The 19,275-nt window shown below is 37.9% G+C and overlaps 1 protein-coding gene across 2 annotated transcripts in view; it reads right to left on the reverse strand.

The window, feature by feature from the left end:
• The window catches only part of RNF170 (ring finger protein 170), a 24,385-nt gene extending 10,483 nt beyond the window's left edge, over nucleotides 1-13,902 (reverse strand). Inside the window, exons 1-5 of one of the 2 annotated variants that reach the window (XM_004682476.2) lie at nucleotides 13,825-13,902; nucleotides 12,666-12,809; nucleotides 6,479-6,554; nucleotides 4,669-4,777; nucleotides 380-453 (exon numbers count right to left, since the gene is read on the reverse strand). In XM_004682476.2, the coding sequence (XP_004682533.1) occupies nucleotides 380-453; nucleotides 4,669-4,777; nucleotides 6,479-6,554; nucleotides 12,666-12,802 (396 nt within the window). In that variant the 5' untranslated portion in view covers nucleotides 12,803-12,809; nucleotides 13,825-13,902. Of the gene's footprint in view, nucleotides 1-379; nucleotides 454-4,668; nucleotides 4,778-6,478; nucleotides 6,555-12,665; nucleotides 12,812-13,824 lie in introns of those variants that run through there. The other variant, XM_012725026.1, reaches the window with a different exon arrangement.
• Nucleotides 13,903-19,275: the final 5,373 nt, after the last annotated feature.

The following is a 19,275-nucleotide window of genomic DNA, read 5'->3' on the forward strand; positions in this document are numbered from 1 at the left end:
TCAGTAGATCTGCCCGTCCCCCCCCACACCTCTGGATCTGTACCTCAGTTCTTGTATACATAAATAAGTCTTAAAAAAAAAAAAAACACTACACTACATGAAAGCAAACTTATTATAAACCTGTTAGTATTATCACCAACTGTAACTGTGCCTTAGATTTATCTACCCAGTTGTTTTGCACTACAATGAAGGATTTTGAAGGTAATTCCCTTTTTTTGAAGTGTTTAGAAGACAATTTTAAATAATGGAGTAATATCATAGACGCTTTAGATAAATGAAATTCTGCTAAAGATTTCAAAATAATTCAAGTTAGATATAGAAACTATAAAAATTTACAAAATGACTAGTATAAATGATCTTTTCTGGATACAAATATTACCGTTTGTCTACAGATTGGACAACTGATTGCCCCCAGCCATGAGCCATATCGCCAATACGCAATAATGCAGGCACCTAATGGGAAAAAAATTAATAATGAATTTTAGGTTTCACACATCCTGTGAAAATATCTAATGTTTAAAATATGGAACAGCACTGCCTGTTCTAAAACAGTTTAAAATTCATCCAATGAACTCTTCACACAATTTCAAATCTAATTTCCAGACAAAAATATTTTGGTTTAAACAGCCAGTTCAAAATATATTCTTAACAACAAAAGCATGCATTGTCTCTATATAAGGCTTCAAAGAAAATATTGACTTTTCCTAAGTAAAACAATCATGAAACATCACTAAAAATATGATAACCAACAAAGCATAAAATTTACACTTCAAATTTGATGTTTGTCACAAAAAAACCAAAGCCTATTTTTTTTTTATGACTATAGAAAAGCTAAATCACTGAGGTGTCCATGAATATACTTAGGTTGTATGCACAAAGAACCAATGAATATACAAAGATTACCTATTCTCTGCCTGAATAAAGTTTATAATCTAGTTCAATAATTGAATTAATTTTTGTACTAGATGAATTTGATTTTTCTACTTGAAGGTATTCAATGGAGGCAAAATAGCTTAAGGTGGGAAGAAAGGACGAGCCTGTTGACCTCAAAAAGTGGTAGGTAAAATAAGTGTAGAAAAAATTAAGGCTCAGACCAGTAATAAATTAAGAAGGACTATCTTAAAATACTGTGGGTTTAAGGGATCAACTCATTTCCTTTTCTAGGGCCCACTTGTTTCTTGGACCATCCAGGTGCCATTGTGAATCTGACCTAAGTTGCTTTCTCTCTGCGGGCTCTATTCCCAGGATCTCTGCACTCTTACTCTATGTAGCTTAGCCCTCCAATATTCCCTATTCTGATTCTTCCAAATCAAATCAATTCCCAAAATTCAGAACAAGTGATGATAACTTGAGGTGACCAAGGTGACATATTTAATCAGGAGGTAGTTAATTCTTGGACTGTGTAATAATGACTCTAAGAACAAAAGGAATACAGAGAGGAGAACCCACTGGGGTGCATTAGAGAATAACTTGTAGAGGAGAAATGATTACAACTGATCTTTGCAGGATAAGTAAGATTTAGATAAAAAATAAGGATAATACTCCAGTTTGTGAATGGCAAGAGCAAACACCAGAGACAGAAATAAATGTTATGTGAGGAGTCTTGTGAATAAACCAATGGGCTAAGCAAAGGCTGTCCAAGTTAGATGTTAATTTCAGTGACAGTAGAGGGGAAACCACTTCACTGATTTATTTTTATTTTTGATTTATTTATGCATATAAGTACTAGAGTACAGACCAGAGATGTCCGGGGTGAGAGGATTCACCAGGGAACATAACAGGCAGATCCACTGAAATACACTGCTGAGGGGAGCAGCAGGCGAGACAGGAGAGGTCTGCTGAGCCATGTGGGTCAGCTCCCTGGCTGGGGATCGAACTCATGCTACAGGGGCTTCATATAGCTACATAGTGCTGTGCTTTGACCCCTTGTGCCACCAGGGAGGGCCCTTCACTGATTTAAAGATGAATCTAAAAACTAAACAATCTTTACCTAATATCTCTTCTGCTCTCAGAGTACTGTGTTAATATTGTTGATATGGACTTTGAGCAATCTAATTTCACATTGAAACTACATGAAAACAGGGCCTCCCTGGTGGTACAGGAGTTAAGAGTTATAAAGCTATCCCCAGCCAGCCAGGGAGCTGACCCACATGGCCCAGCAGACCTCTTCTGTGTCGCCTGCCTGCTGCTCCCCTCAGTAGTGTATTTCAGTAGATCTGCCCGTCCCCCCCCACACCTCTGATCTGTACCCCAGTTCTTGTATACATAAATAAGTCTTAAAAAAAAAAAAAAGCACTACACTACATGAAAGCAAACTTATTATAAACCTGTTAGTATTATCACCAACTGTAACTGTGCCTTAGATTTATCTACTTTTTCATCCAAAAGCTCAATGGGTTTTTTTTTTTAAGATTTATTTATGCATACAGAAACTGGGGTCCAGGCTAGAGGTGCAGAGTGGTGGGGATGGGGTGGATGAGTGGATTCATCAGAAACAGAGTGGGGAGCAAATTAGGCAGATGTCGTGAAACACACTGCTGAAGGGAGCAGTGGGCGAAACAGAAGAGGTTTGCTGTGCAATGTGGGCCAGCAAACTCATGCTGCAGTGGCTGGCTATAACTTGAAGCATTGGGGTTAAAGCATTGTCTTTAACCCCTGCGTCATCAGGGAGGCACTCAGTGGGTTTTGATATATATTATCTTTTAACATTCTTTTCCACAAATTGGAGTATTGGTGTCCTTGTTTTGCAAATTATGTAACAGCAACTTGCCTGTACTGAAAACAATGGTCAGCGAATCAAACACTTCAGTTCATGTATATCAGCTGTGATACCCTTGATACCAACTTTTCCTTTTCTTCAAGTTTCCCGTTCAATAAAAGAGAAGGGTAGGACAGATGTCTCAATGATTTTAATCTGGGGCACAATTTTATTTATAAAATGGGAATAAAATCTCAAGAATTAAAATGTGAGCTACAAATGCTAGTAAGGTGAAATCTGTTGCTATTATTACTCTTAACTCACTGCAAAGGAACAGAACTTAGTTTCATATATAGGAACTAAGCTTAAGTGCTCTTGATATATGGTGAAAAGGTACTTGAACTACTAATCAAAGAAACACATTTCTGATTATTGAGAAGTTGAAGGACTAGTTTGTTTCTAACCTCTGAACCTAAAGACAGTAAATATAAATGTCTAACAAGCTGAGCAGGGTATCAGAAACAATCTACCCTATTACCTCAGACCCAGAGGTAAAACCAAGAACACAATACAGCCATCTTTCAACTGAGTGGGTTATCCACTCAGTAAATTAGCTAAGCCTGAGTTGGCAAATAGAGTTCATCTTGCCTGCCAAATTTCACTGATTCCTAATACCTGCCTGGGGTACTGTGTAAAAGGACAGTTGAGGCCACATTCAGATTTAGAACAAGTGTCCAATTAATTAGGAATATATATCAGATTTGAGAGAGGGGGAAGTACCTGATTTCTCTGATGGCTAATTAATTCTTCCCATTTATTATTTTGCTGTTCATTACACTTTCAACAGCTAATTAAAAAGACACTGAAATAGTGTTTTATTATTTGTTAGTTACTTAGGCAAAAACCCTAGGTAGAAATTAATGTATAAGATGATAATGGGGTTGATCAGTATTTAGTGAGTGAACACACGGTCCAGGAAGCCCTACATTGCATGGTATAGATGTTAAATGTTTATGTCATCTCCAACACTATAAATAATACACCTAAGAATTCTACATCCCGAATCTTAAGATACAAAAGGAAAAAACAATTTATAGGATCACTGTATGCTACATTTTAAATTAGTTTTGATATGGAAATTGAGTACATTTTGGGTAATATCTTGAATATAGCTGTTCAAAAGGAAATAAATCCTATCCTGGATAAATCTTAGAGAGTAATTATATAAGCTATCAATCACACAGTAGAACTGAGCACAGGGTCTGAAGTTAGACCTAGGTCTAAAACCTGGCTTTCCTTACAGCTAGTTACACTTTAAAGGTTTCTTAACATCTGAGAGCTTCAGTTTCCTCATCTATAGGATGAAATGGTGTATGTTAAATGTCCAGGACATAGCAATATGTAATAACTGACCCCAATAATGTAGGACCAAAATAAGCAATGAATAATAGGTTCATTATTTCTTATGAATAATACAGAAACTCAGGAAAAATGCTCCAAAATAGAAAGAACCCCTTACTGATATTAAGTGTGAAATTAGTGTTCCCTTCTTCTATCTGCTCTAGATTTCTCCTCCTCCTCCACCAGCACTCTTATGGTCACACAGAGAGACTAAGAACTTTTGTACTGACTCATAATAAAAGAGTTTGCAGAACTAAGGGAAGGCCTTGGGTGGAAATAAATGAAACTATCAAAAAGTGCTGAACAATGAGGGATGTGGTAAATCTTAAATTACTGGATTACTTCTCAAAAAACATTTCTGTTTATTGAGTAGTTGAATAACTAGCTTTTAAAATGTTTGAGCCACAGTTACTAAATAAAAGTGAGTGGTAAGTAGACCAGGATATCAGAAACATGCACCCTACTCACAAAATACAAAACTGAGAAAAGGAAAGTTAGGAACTAACCTGAATACACATACGGGTTTTGGTGTAAATAGTCATGTACCAAGAACAGCAGTGTTTGCTTACCACAAAACAGATGTCCACAGTTTGTCTCAACAGGAAAGGAGGCTTGATGTAGACAGATTGGACAGTACATGTCAGTGTAGAACTGCTGTCGGGCAGCAGCAGGTGCATCCTGGTGAGGAAATGTCAAGGTGTTTACACAGAGTACACTTGGACTTTTCAAACTTACCTCTGCTCATTTACACTTAGGAAAACAGTCCAGTGTGTTATCTTCGTCACGTTTTAGATGTTAACAGTTCTTTAAGTTTAGGAAAGTCATGAGGTTATATCACTGATTGCACAGTATCTGGCTTTTCTGAACACAATTTTAGGATTAAAATAAAGATTAACTCAGAAGTTTCTCTTTTACTCTGTTAGAATGGGTAAGTTATTTTGAATAACTTAATTAGGTTAAGCTAATGCAAATGCTGAAGAATAAGAAATATCAAATTACTATTAGCTTTTTTTCCACTTTTAATATATTCTACACTCATAAATTCCAGACAACTGTTACATGCATGCTGTACCTCACAGGAGACCAGAATTAAACTTTCAGAGAATATTTGGTCATTTTGGTTAGATCAGAAATTAAGGCAACTGGAAACTGAACTTAAATACTTCATAGCTGATTAGTAAATTTTAATGTTTCTCAGTTACAACACTCTGTCTCTAGTGAATCCTCTCACTCCCCCCACCCCCAACACCTCTGGCATATACCCCAGCTGTTGTTGTATGTATAAATAAATAAATCTTTAAAAAAAAAAATGTGGTTGGTGAGTAGGAAATAAATTTTTAATTTTTGGTTTTTGATGACAGCTTTTTTCTTACATCATTTTAGTCACCATAATTCTCCCACCACCGTATCACCAATGACCTTTCATCACCATATTCCCTGTGTTCTTCCCTCCCTTGTTTTGATCCCCCTTCCTATGCCTTCATTGTTATATGCCTCAGGTCTCTGATCAGCTTGCTAATTTTGACTATTTACTAACCTTTTCTTTAGTTTCTCTATATTCTACAAATAAGTGAGACCATCTGATATTTATGCTTCTCCTTCTGATTTATTTTGGCCAGATACTAGAAATCTTAGCACGAAGGTGTACACTATCCAAATTATTCCAGCTTATCCATTATAGTAATTTCTTTGTCAGACCTATGGGAATATGTTAGAACAGTTTTTCTACTCCATCTCACTAAAATCACTTTAGACAGTTATTATTTTTTCCTCAAGTAAATAGAAAAACTTGTCTTTAAAAAAAATAATATAATAGTTTGCTTTTACATCATTTTGTGCCTTTTTCCATCTCAGTTGTAACCCCTGTGGGCTTCTCATCACCAAATCACCCATGTGCCATCACCACAATCCAGTGCACTTCCCCCCAACCCCCTATTTTTGATCCCATTCCCCACTCCACCCCTGTAAAATGTCTCTGGTATATAGTTGTTCATTATTCCACCCCCCCCACCCCATCCTTTATAATCCTACTATGAGTGAAACCATCTGGTATTTCTCTTTCTCTTTCTGCCTTATTTCACTAAGCATGATCCCTTCCAGCTCTATCCATGTTGCTGCAAAAGGCATGAGTTTATCTGAAAAACTTGTCTTTTAAAGTAAGTTAAATATACATACATACATGAAAACATCTCAATAGATTAAGACTAATCATGGCCTAACCTGAAAAAATGCAATCAACAAGATAATTTATGGTAAAATTGCAGGAAAGAAGCCCATGTTTCTGAAAAGTAGTTAATGTTTCATCAAAATTTCATTCATAGATAATGTAACATCAATTCCTTAAATGAATGAACATATTTATGCAACAAATATAGATACCTGTTCTGTTTGAAGTTGTTCCCGAAGTACCCTCACTAGTTCTTGATTTTCTGGGTGAATGTTTTGATGTGCATTTCTGTTGAATAAAATATAATAAACTTTGAGTATAAAATATTACCAGCTGAATGTTTTCTTTATGATCTAATATTCAACCTAGAACTACTAGTTACTTAATAAATGTAAATAATTACAACTGTATTCCAATTCTAGTAGGAACATTCCAGGATATTCTGGCATGAATTCTTCTAAAATCACTGGTTATTGGCTGGCCTCAGGTTTAACTAGCAAAGGATGAAATCAGCGACCCAGGACCTTGGGTATTTAATGTAATTATAGGCTTACAAATAATAAAAACAATGAATACATTTCCTTTGTGAAATGCTTTCAAAATAAATAACTATAGAATTCTGTACAACACTAATGCCACTGAGTTATATATACTTAAAATGCTAAATCTGATGTTACATAGATTTTTCCACATACAAGGAGAGCTATAGTGACTAAAAACATCAAAGAAGTTACAGAAAAGACATAAAGGTATCCTTTGTTTGAATTTTAAACTGCAGATGCCACCCCTTTGCCCAAACTCAACACTAATTGATTACCTCAGTTGAAGTAACAGGAATACAACTGCCAGTTGATTTTACTCCAAAGAGCTAAACAGTAACCTAAATGACCTTCCACCCAATCTTATAACATATCCAAGGCAATGACCAAGTAATGGGGAGCATGCTATTGTAGTCTGAAAAGTTATTTCGCAGGTTGAACCAAAACCTCATTATTTATCTCCACCTATTGGCCCTAGTTCTGCCAATGAAACTGAAATCTGATCTCCAAAACACAAGCCTTTGGGCAAAATTGGTTATCCCTCCCAAGAGCAGAAGAGCCCTCAGACTTTGGTGGTATCTGAGTGGGCATTCCACCAACTGCTGCACACATTGTGAGCTGCCAACTGAGGCTCAGGCTACCTGCTGATGCTGGTAGGGAAAGTGGGCAGCAGTAGTTCCCCCACCATGCCATCCAAGGGCTTCACTGCTGCCTCCCCCAGAGCAAGCTCTGGCTACAGAAGCAAACCCCAAGCACCAGGGTTCCTGGCGGGGCCACGTGGATGAGTGTTGTGTTGTGTTGCCCTGGGCAGCTCTAGGGCTGTGGCTCCCTGGAGTCTCAGGCAGTAGAGGCCTACAGAGAGCTGGCCCAACGTAGGCACTCCTAGATGACCCCACTCTGCAGCAGCGTTATGGCCCAAAGCTACTGCTGGTTCCCCTGAAGCCCCTATGCATGTTGCACTTGGCCTCTGAAGAGGTATGGGATGTAGTGTGCCTCCAGCCCACTGAGGGTGGCTCCAGCTATGGCTCCTCAGAGTCCACCAATAAATAACCTCAAGAAAAGCCCATTCTGTGCAAGCCCCAGCCTTTTCCCTTTTGTCTTTGGCCCCTGGACAATAAATGTATCAATCAGATTTGAGCTCAGTGGACCAATTAGGTTCAAGCTGCTTCATTCATGGAAATGAGTTTATTATTGAGATTGAAAAATAGAAGAAAACTGATTGGTGCTAACTGGCAGCAATCAGATGCTTAGGATTGAAAATATTCCAATCAGGATTACAGGGTGAAGAGAATATAAGGCTGTTCCCAGCCTCCAAAGAGAGAAAGACTCAGCAGATGACCTTCATGGAACATCAGAGACCTCCATAAACTGAGACCCTCACAGATTTAGCTGATCACTATAAACCCCAGGCCTCCATATTCTCCATAGATCTCCAGAGCTCTAGACTTTTGCAGGGGCCTTGCTGCTGCAGCTACCTTTATCCTTGCCTCTGACATTTCATGCAAGGAATATTGTTGGCTTTGGCCCAGTGTCTCAAAGATCTGTTGTGCTTTTGGTTCATATCAATAGCTCACACAAAGAGCTTTAACATTGGTGTCTCTTGTAGATTCCCCAGGCCCCTCCCTGCCAGTTTTGGGGATAATGTATGGGTGCCCAGAGTTACAGCTGGTCAAAAATGTGGAGTCAGGGCTCTCCTTGCTGGTTCAAAGGACTGGAGCATAACACTATGAAGCTAGCTACAGCCGCTTCTGCATTGAGTTCAATCTCCAGCCAGGGGTGACCCACATGCACAGCAAACTTCTCTGTCTTGCCCACTGCTCTCATCAGTAGTGTACTTCATCAACTTGCCTGTTCTACTCCCCACTGTCTCTGGTGAATCCTCTCACTGCCCTTGCACCTCTGGTCTGTACCCTAGTTCTGTAAGAACAAATAAATCTCAAAAAAAAAAGTAGAGTCAGGCAGGGGCCCTCTCACCAGGACAAAAGTTTTGGTATGAGGAACATGCAGTAAAAACAGCAGGCAGATATGGCCACAATTAGCATAACCAGCTAGACTACCTTGACAGAAAGTTAAGTGTAAACAGGAACTAGAAATAGGATGTTTTGATCAGCAGGAACAATGGAGCTCCCCATTGTTCCTCACTACCCCCTAGCCTGTGACAATTAGGTATCCCCTTTACACACCTCCACAACATACAGACCATTATGCATCCCCAACACACATCTCCACCACACACATTTCCTTCATGTACCTGTCTATTTTACTTGGTCCTGATTCCCAGTAACCTGAGGCTACCCTCCCTGCGGTGTAAGCCCCTCTAAATTTGTCTGTATCTGTCTCTCTCTCCTTGCACTTTCAGTTGTCTTTCTTCCATCCCATTCTTCCAACCAGTCCCATTCCTCCTACTCTGCCACTCCCAACACTGCAGCCCCTTGAGGTGACAGTCTCTGACACTGTCTTTTGGTGATCAGTGCTAACCAGTGCTGAGAGGTGACCTGCTGAGAGCTGCCCACCACATCTGATCACCTGGTACTATCTCCAAGTGCAGTTGTGTCCATGACTGTCCAATCCAGTGTCTAGTGCTGTCCAGTCCAGCCTTCACATTATTACTATAGGCTGCAGAGGTATTACCTCAGTGGGCCCACCTGTGAGTTCCTCCAGGTGCCACCATGAATGGACCCTGGTGCACTGCTGACCAACTTAACCACCAGAGCCAACCCTCAAGATGGGGTAGCACTGTCTTCAATGAACAGCCTTTGTTTGGGACTACTGGATACTGAGGATACTATGAGATAGCCAGTCACTGGTGGCCTTAGAAACTCTTTGTTTTCCCAATCTCCTGTTTGTTAAATAAACCCCATTGTTATTGTTTCCTGAGCCTGAGTAGTCTTGCAATTGTTAGCACATGGGTGAGAACCCAGTGACCTCTCCCCCATTCTAGCAGTTTAGGATTGTTTGGTGCATTATTTTAAGCTAAACAGAATAAATCCAATTCCTTTTCAATAAAACAAGTTCTCATCATATTGATGAGACAGCTTGCATGTCTAAAAAGTTATCTTCCTAAAGCTAGTTATTTTTCTATTTGTCTGTAGCTTTCTTCATTCTGATAAACCCCTCTGAGGGTTTTCCAGTTTAAAATTCTTGACTCAAATAGAATATTATCCAAGTACGACTTATCTAGTTATTTTGATAAATAAAGTCCCAAATTATTATGCTTTGGACATATATAATATACAATTGCCTTACTAAATAACTGTTAGGTTGGGTTTCACATCATTCCATCTGTGGGGAAAACTTTTTATTATACAAATAACAGAAATGCATAGTAGAGAAATTAGAAAAACAAGGGGAAAGAACATTTTTTAAAGATAAAATTAGTCTTTAAAAAAATGGTTTATTTATGCATACAAGAACTGGGGTACAGGCCAGAGGTGCAGGGGATGAGAAGATTCACCAGAGACAGAGTGGGGAGCAGAACAGGTGAATCTACTGAAACACTCTGCTGAGAGGAACAGCAGGTGGGACTGGAGAGGTCTGCTACACCATGTGAGTCATCTCCCTGACAAGGGATTGAACTTGTTAACCCCTTGCACCACCAGAGAGGGCTCGAGATAAAATCTGTCTTATAAAAATTATTTTTAAACAAAATGGTCTACCAAACTTGTCTTTCTTAAATTTCTCAACCATTTACCATGAGTACTAGAACATGATAGTGAAGTCCTCTCTGCATCTCATTCAACATAGGTAAAGAGCAGATACTTTTGTATTTGCATGTGATGATCCATTTTTTAACCAGCTTTACTAAGACGCAATCCAAATACCATTTACTTAAAGTGTAAAATCCAATCATTTTTAGCAGATTCAGGTATGTGCAACCATTGCCAGAGCTGATTTTTACATTTTCATCATCTCAAAAAGAAACTCTGTACTCTTTAGCTATAACCCTCAGTCCTCCATCTTAGGACTCCAGTCTTAAGCAACTACTAGTATACATTCTATCTCTGTAGATGTCCCTATGTGGACATTTGTATAAATAAACTTCTATATTTCACTTAGCATAATGTTTTCAAGTTTCATTTGTGGTTTGGTACATATCAATATATACTTTCTTTTTAGAGCTAAATAATATTCTATTGCATGACTGTACCACATTTTGTTTATCCATTCATCTGTTCATGGGCATCTGGAATGTTTCTACCTTTTGGCATTATGAATAATATTTGTTTGAACATTCTTGTACCTGCTTTGATATAGAAATATGTTTTCATTTATCATGGGTATATATATCTACAGGTGAAACTGTACTGCCATATCACTAGGCAATATGGAAACTCTGTTTAATCACTTGAGAACCGGACAGTTTTCCAAAGTGGCTGCAGCAGCTTTACATTCCTGCCAGTAGGGTATGAGGGTTCCAATTTTCCCACTTCCTCATCAATAATTATTACCTAATTTTATTTTAGTCATTCTAATGGGTTGGAGGTTGTAGCTCAGAATGGTTTTGATTTGCATTTCCCTGAAGACAAAGGATCTCAAGCAGCTGTTCATATGTTTATTGGGCATTTGTGTATCTTTCTTGGAGGGATATCTTCTTTTTTAAAGATTTATTTATTTACGCATACAAGAGCTGGTATTTAGGTCGGAGGTGTGGGGAGGGCAAGAGAATTCACCAGCGACAGAGTGGGAAGCATAACAGACAGATCTACTAAAATACACTGCTGAGGGGAGCAGGGCTAGCTTCCTGATAGGGATTGAACTCGTGTTGCAGTGGCTGTGGATTGCTTCACTTGGTGCTGAGACTTAAGCCCTTGCACCATCGGGGAGGCCCACTTGGAGGAAGATTTATTCAGATTTTTTGCCCATGTATTAACTGGGTTGTTTTTATAACTGAATTTTGAGTTCTTTATATATTTCAGATACAGTGCCTTATCAGGTAAAATATTTGAAATATTTTTCCCATTCTGGGGGTTGTCATCTCATTTTTTAGATGATGTCCTTTGAAATAAAGAAGCTATTCATTTTGATGATATCCAATTTAGGTTTTTCTTTTGTTGCTCATGTTTTTGGTGCCATATCTTAAGAATCTTGATTTACTTCTTTGTTTTCTTAGAGGAGATTTATAATTTTTGTTCATGAATTTCGATGTCTGATCCATTTTTAGTTAATTTTTATATTTGATGTAACATGGGTCCAATTTCCTTCTTTTGCATGTGGCTGTTTAAGTGTCCCAATATCATTTGTTGAAATTTTTCCCCACTGAATGGTCTTGGCCCTTGTCAAAAAACAGTTGACCAGAGGTATATGGAATAGGCCACTTTTCTATCTTGATTCTGTTGTACCAATACATTGGAGTAATTCTTATTACTCTAATAAGAATTATCAACTGATCATTTAATAAGTATGCTTCTTATGTCTTCTGCATCCAAGTTGCTAATAGAAATTAAAAGAAAAGGGTTCAAGGGCAGAGTCCTGCCACTATTCATTCTCCTCCTTTTTTGATTTACTTAAAACATTAGTCAATACTCCTATGAACAACCTGTCAACTAGTTGTGAATTCACTTACTTCTCCTATTACCTAGTCATCATTTCCCCCATTATACCATAGTGTATAAACTATGATACTCCTATCTTCTTCAAAATATCTATGCTTAAATTTCCTCTGGTAAGACAGTTGATGACAAGAAAAATATATGGAGACATTTAGAGCCAAGTAAAAAAATAAGGTACTTTAGTAAATATATATAATCACTGAGATCTGCTATTTGCTTTTCATATTAAATACTAAACATTATTAAAAAGTAAGGAGATAGTAGCCCTTGGAAATATATACTGTCCCCATTCTTTTGTCCTTTAGTCTCACCTGAAAAGTGCATATACCAAGGTAGCAATCAAAGCGAAACTGACCACAACTGCCACAAGTACTTGGTCACTTACTCCTTCTATAACTGAATCATCATCCAGTTTTAAACTTTGAACTTCACCTTGATATCTGGCCATTCCAGGTCTAAAAGATAAAGAAACAGGCAAAGGTTATAAATGACACTGAGAAAAGGAAATACTGTAATAAAAGCAATATAAAATGATGAAGCAAACAATAAAAAACAGAGACTGGCCTTGAAAATTCACAAAGCAGATAAAACCAGTTTAATCATAAAAGTAAAATTTAATTTAGCTTACTCTGCAAGACTAACTTGAACTTGTCATTTCTTGTTTATAGCTCTGGAAATAAAAACTGCCCACTAATCAGTGGTTGATCACTAACCACTGATCAATTCTCTAACATTGAAGAAAACTTTAATAACTAATGATTGTTAAGAACAAACAGATGCTATCTCCTTAGTATACCCACTGCTTTATAACAATATGCCCTGAGCCTCATTCCAAGTTTTGGTTTGAGTGCTCCTGGTTTGCAAAGTTTTTTTGTGTGTGCACAATATAATTTTACTTATTACAACTTTGGATTGGTTTTTACTTCAGCTGATTATGGACATTCAACATTTCTAGTGTATTAAATTTTTTGTAGTGCCCACTTAAGGTTGGCTGTATTAAGTACAACTCTAGTAGATTCCCCTATTAATACGTTCTTTCAACGTATTGCCAGAGGCTGTAATTTATCATTCATTTACAATTAAAATAACCGTTTCAAGTTTAGCTCCTCTAGTTTTAAGAAAAAAATATTTCCCTCACATCCAACTACTCTTCTTACTCATGAATACCAATTAAGTTTTCTAAGTAGGTGAGTTCCCTCTCTCCCTTCAGAGCACTACATTTCTCATGGAATTTATCATGAGTAGTTAGGGAAAAACATTGTTTCTTCTGTAAGTATTTTTGTATTACCTAGCATAGTGCTCTGTATACAGTAGTACCTAATAAGTATTTCTTTACATAAGAGTGACTTACCTTCTAAAAGTATTACTGATCAGAAAAATAAAAGACATTTGGGCTATAAGACATTTACATCTATACTGAAACTACTTGATTTAATGAAAATTCTGATGCTAGAAAACTATTAGCCTCACCTGGGACTAAGCTCAGCTTATGGTTCAGAATTCTTTGAACTGCCTGGAATATGGAATCACTCTGAGGCTGCATTTCCTTATGAAGAGAAAAAGCGGGACATGAAACTCTCTTCCCACACACTAAACTAGAGAAATACGATGACACCCAACTTCTAGAGGTGTGAGGATAGCCCAAGCACACTGGAGCCCAAATATTGTTAAGCAATTCATATTTATTTTTAGTTAGCAAAACAGTGAAATTTAAAATCTTTTAAGACACCTAAAGGAAAAAGATTTTCAATTAAGTACATGGCCATTCATAATTAAAATATGTACTCATAATTTACTGCACTGCAAGTTTAATTCAACATCATCATTAACCAGCTTTTTCAGTTAAGAGGAAACTTTGAGAGTTAAGAGTCTAACATCATTGAAAATAATTTGAACTGCTACTTAAAAAAATACAGCTCATGGAAGAAAGTCAAACAAATAGATCAAAGGCAACTGTCTTTGGCATTATACATAGTAATAGACTGATATATCAGGAACTTTCTAATGACAGGTTTCAAATGCTTATTATGGAGGAGAACACTAGGGAGCCCAGAGAAAATGCTCTAGTATCAGTATTTTCACTCAAAAGAACAGTCAAAAGAACTGCCAACTGAAACTGAAGAAAGGCTCCTAATCTAGGTTAGGCCATGTAGTCAATTTACGCTCTCATTTTATTAGATTTCCCCTTTTTGAGATGTTATGACTATGACAGCAGACCTAAGATCTGTGAGAACTATTTGCATATACCCAACACTACCAGAATAGTGTCAGTCTCTAGCTACTAAGTCTAATTACTTCATAGATCTGTGAGGATTTTCTCCTATGCAATACATTTAGGCAGTTTACTTGGTACTTTGTAGAAAATGAGTTACATTTGTTTCTATGTCCTTTCAGAGATAGTCAGTTACCATATGATTAAATTCTACTAACCTAAAATTTATGTATGTTATCATATATACTAAATATTGTGTACAAACATCCACATTCTAATGGTTAACCAAATATAAATACATACACTAAGTCTGCACTTAACATCTTAGACACTGCCTTTCTAGGTGAAAAGGCAAATGACAAGACATCTGACCACTGGTTAACTGACATAAGTAAGAGTTACGTTCCTATGACAGGGCCTTCCCTGGTGGCACAACTGGTTAGGATGCAGCACTGAAAGCTAGCCACAGCCACTCCAGGGCAAGTTCAATCCCCAGCCCTGGAGGTGGTCCGTATGGCGCAGCAGAATTCTCCTGTCTCACCCACTGTTTCCCTCAGCAGTGTGTTTCAGTAAATCTGCCTGTTCTGCTCCCCACTCTGTCTCTGATGAATCCTCTCACCAACCTTGCACCTCTGGCCTGTACCCCAGTTCTGTATGGATAAGTAAATAAATCTTAAAAAAAAAAAAATAGTTCCTATGACATATTTCTGGTCACAAAAACATCACTATTCATCATCCCCAAACATTTCTAATACAAACAATAATTTGCATTTATTCATTTTTCCAACCCAATTATTACAGTTCAGTGTTCCAGAGTGTAGGAATCTACCTGGCAGCTCAGGGTCAAGTCATACACTCATTCCCTAACTGGGACAACAGAGACACCAATGAGGGAGGGAGAGCGGTGTCATACACATTTGGGGTTTGGGAGAAAAGGGGAGATCTAGGAGAAAACTATGCAGTTATGGGAAAGGTGAACACCACATAGAATGTGGCCCCAGCCAGGAATAAAGTGTTTTTTCTTGTCAATGTTACAACAGGCCATTGAATGACATGCTGTTATATGGGACCTACTGTATATATACTGGACTTCTCCAAAATTGCAGCCTTTATATATGGATTCATGCATACATCCAAGATCTAGGATCGTTTAATACTGTATAATCATGTTATTTGCATCATTTTATAGCACAAGTTCCCAGTTACATTTTATTTTTGCAAATTACGGTATCATCAAAAGTACTAGAACTAAGACAGGGCTGGAGGGAAGGAGATCCGTAAATTTTTCTGAGGAATGCAGAGGTCAGATGCATTTTCCTGATCAGATGCATTTAGTTGGCAGAAATCCTAACTAAATCCAGGCCTTTCACATATAAAATTACTAGTGGTGTCTAACTTACTTGATGGAAGGCTAAATAGTTCAACTTCTATCAGCAGTTTTTTCCTATAATCAGAGTTTAAAAAGAAACTATAAAAGCTAATGGCTAAAATGTGAGATATTCTAACACCATCTCGGTTTGGAAAGACTAAGATTATAAAGAATATAAAATACAACTTTCTGAAGAGCATGACAGCCTCCACCTTGAATTATCCGCCCCCATTTTAGGCTTGAGTTCCTGTGTTCTCTAGGAAGGGGGCTTCCTGTATGACATCATACCAGGGCCCCCTGACCTAAGATCGGACCATGTCTGCCAACCAATCATGGGCTGAGACAAACTTCTGTACCAAATATGGAGGGTGGTAAGGGTCAACCAATCAGGAAGTGACCCATATTGCACCCAGCCCGTGCCCAGGATCTGTATAAAAACTCTACCACACAATGCACAGGGCCCTTCCTAGCTCCCAGGTACCTCTGGCATGCAGTTGGGCCCAAGCTAAGCTTGCAATAGTTTCCTCTGGTCTTCACAGCGGTGTGACTGGTTTTTTTTGGGTAGTGTGTCCGGCATACCACTTTCCACTTAAGTAGGTGACATAATTCAATCTTAAAAATTAGTTCCAACGTCAATTTAAGCTTCAGTTCTCCAACTTTTTCTTTTTAGTCTAGGACAGAACAATGCTGCTAATTTTGTCCAACAGCACAGGCTTTCAACTTAAGCTAGTTGGACATTAACAGCCCTAGAATTTAGTTTTAATTCTGTTACAACTGTGACCCTACATCTTTAAGAATCTCTCATTTTCAGGAAAATGTAAATGGATTTGAGGACTTCTTCACTATTTTTCTCTGATGTTGAGTTTTTTTTGGAATAGCCAAAGAAGTCAGGAAAGATAAATACAAAGGTTAAATGATTACAAGTTGGGAGCAGAACTACGAGAGCTAGACCTTCATCTTTGCCAGGATAGTTTCATAGTCTGAAGTCTTTTCAAGCAAATGCTACTTTAAAAATAAAAATAAATCTAGAGCTTGTTTCCTTCCTTGAGAGATAATAAGTTAATGATCTAGTTTAACATGTCTCTGTCTCCAGTGCTATTCTTACCTACCACCCTACTAGTCTGTTCTTAGGGAAGGGCATTGGGAAGTATCCACTGCAGGGCCTATCAAAATCAAATGTAGTTGCTAAACTCACTCACTACATCTTATTCCCTCGAGCAGTGCACATTTAATGTGGCACCTTTGTAGGGACCACTAGATTATGCCCAACTGAAACCCAGAAGTGAAATTATAAAAATTATAGAAATGTTTTCTTATCTATATCACAGATTCTTGTCAAATCTTTTTTTTTTTTAAATTATTTGAGATTTACAGCCACTCTAAATTGGAAAATGTGTGGAATACTTGATAGAAGTCTGAAGAAACACTGGCTTCCAATTTTGGCTTTGTTAGTTTAGTTGGCTAAGTCTGGTTGAGAAGTAGGGTATAAGTCAAATAAGCATAAGTTCTAGAGTCAGGCAACTGTATAGTTAGGCAAAGTCTAGGTCTCTACTTCCTTAACTGTAAAAAAAAAATACGTAAAATTAGGGGCCTTCTCTGGTGGCACATTGGGCTAGGATGCAGCAATGCAAGCTAGCTGCAGCTGTCTCAGTGAGTTCGATCCTCGCCCTGGAGGGGGTCTTTAAAAAAAATACCACATCAAACCATTACTTTTGGGGCAAAACCACAAACCATTGTTTTTGGGAATTTATAATGGAATAAAAGTTTTTAACATTACCTGGCATACCACTGATGAAGCCTCTCACCATCCCTGCACTTCTGGCCTGTACCCTGGTTCTGTATGCATAAATAAATCTTTTTTTTTTTTTGAAAGATTACATTCAAGATTTCAATTTCCTTTATCAAGTGTTACTGGAAGTACAAAACAAAACCCCAAGAACATGGATGTATCAGGCATAAATGCTATGGATGAGCAGTCAAGCTTGTAAAAGGCTTAGGTGAGTTGTGTCAAAGCCTTGAAAACCTGAGCAGCTGGCTCACTACATAAACCAGTCTCTCCAGAAAGAGCTAACATCTTGTTCCCCACATCCAAAGACAAGCTCTACAGGAGTCAAGTTAATGTAACATTTATTGACTTTACCTACTTAACAAGGGTAATGGTCATTTGAAGTGCTGAGGATTCTACATAACAACCCAGTATGGAATGCAGGAACTGTGGGTTGACAAAGATCCAGAGACACCAACAGAAAAACAAAGGAGAGTGAGATTAAGTATTTATCATTTCTAAAGGTCTCTCAGCTCTTGAATTAGGAAAGAATATTTACAAGACTACAGAGAAGACTTCAGTTAAGATTTCTTGCATTTCAAAATAGTAAAACATTTGTGAAGTGTTTATTACTCTTAAAGTCATCATTAAAATTCAGGACTGTCTTGGTAGTTCTGAATACTCAATGACAAAACCTACTTTTAATGAAAAAGGGGTTGGGGTTGTGGTGGTCCAGGAAAGAAGTAAAGATGTATACTGAAAAGAAGCTAACTTTGAGTACCCCATATAAAAGCTTGATATTATTTGGGAATGTTATGCATGCCCTATGACTCAACAGTTCTCCTAGGACCCCCAAGGCATGTATCCTAAACTTGTACATTATGTGCACTAGTACCCATAAGCATAAACATATGCAGTAGTATCCTATAAGAATGCTTATAGCAAAAAAAAAAGCTACTTAAAGCATTGTCCCTTAGAAGCACAGAAGCCCCACAACAAAATGTCCGTCAATAGAAGATAAACTGTTACAACCCCAAAGTGGAATACTAGACAGCAATGAAAATTAACTAAACACAAATTTAATTGAAAGCCACAAAATACATTGATTCCACAAAGGAATGTTCTAGACAGACAAAGTAAAACTATATTATTTAAGCATGCATAAATGGTAAAACTGTAAGGAAACCAAAGTATCATAAATGTCAGGCTAGGGAGATAATTGAGCTCTGAAACGAATGTGTGATTGGAATTCCCAAGATACTGGCAATGTTCTTTTTAATTTTTACCTGGATGTTTCATTGCCAATTATTCTTTAAACATGTCAGTCGTATGCACGTTATCTGGCATAAAAAATTTATCGGTGACCCTGCAAGGCTGTTTTTGCCTCTGAGAGCGCGCTCCAGGACGATCCACCCAGCCATTAAGGAAGCACCGCCCGACGAGAAACAGGCCCTAGAGAGGATCCGGGTCCTCGCATATTGGCAAACGAGCGCGCACACACTCCCTCCCAGCTCCATGTAATTAAAAGTTTTCTGGGAGTTGTGTCCACGCGACCCCAGAGAACCGCGGGGCTCT

This window comes from Condylura cristata, unplaced genomic scaffold (assembly GCF_000260355.1).
Source record: "Condylura cristata isolate star-nosed mole 26May11 unplaced genomic scaffold, ConCri1.0 scaffold00014, whole genome shotgun sequence".
Lineage (NCBI taxonomy): Eukaryota > Metazoa > Chordata > Mammalia > Eulipotyphla > Talpidae > Condylura > Condylura cristata.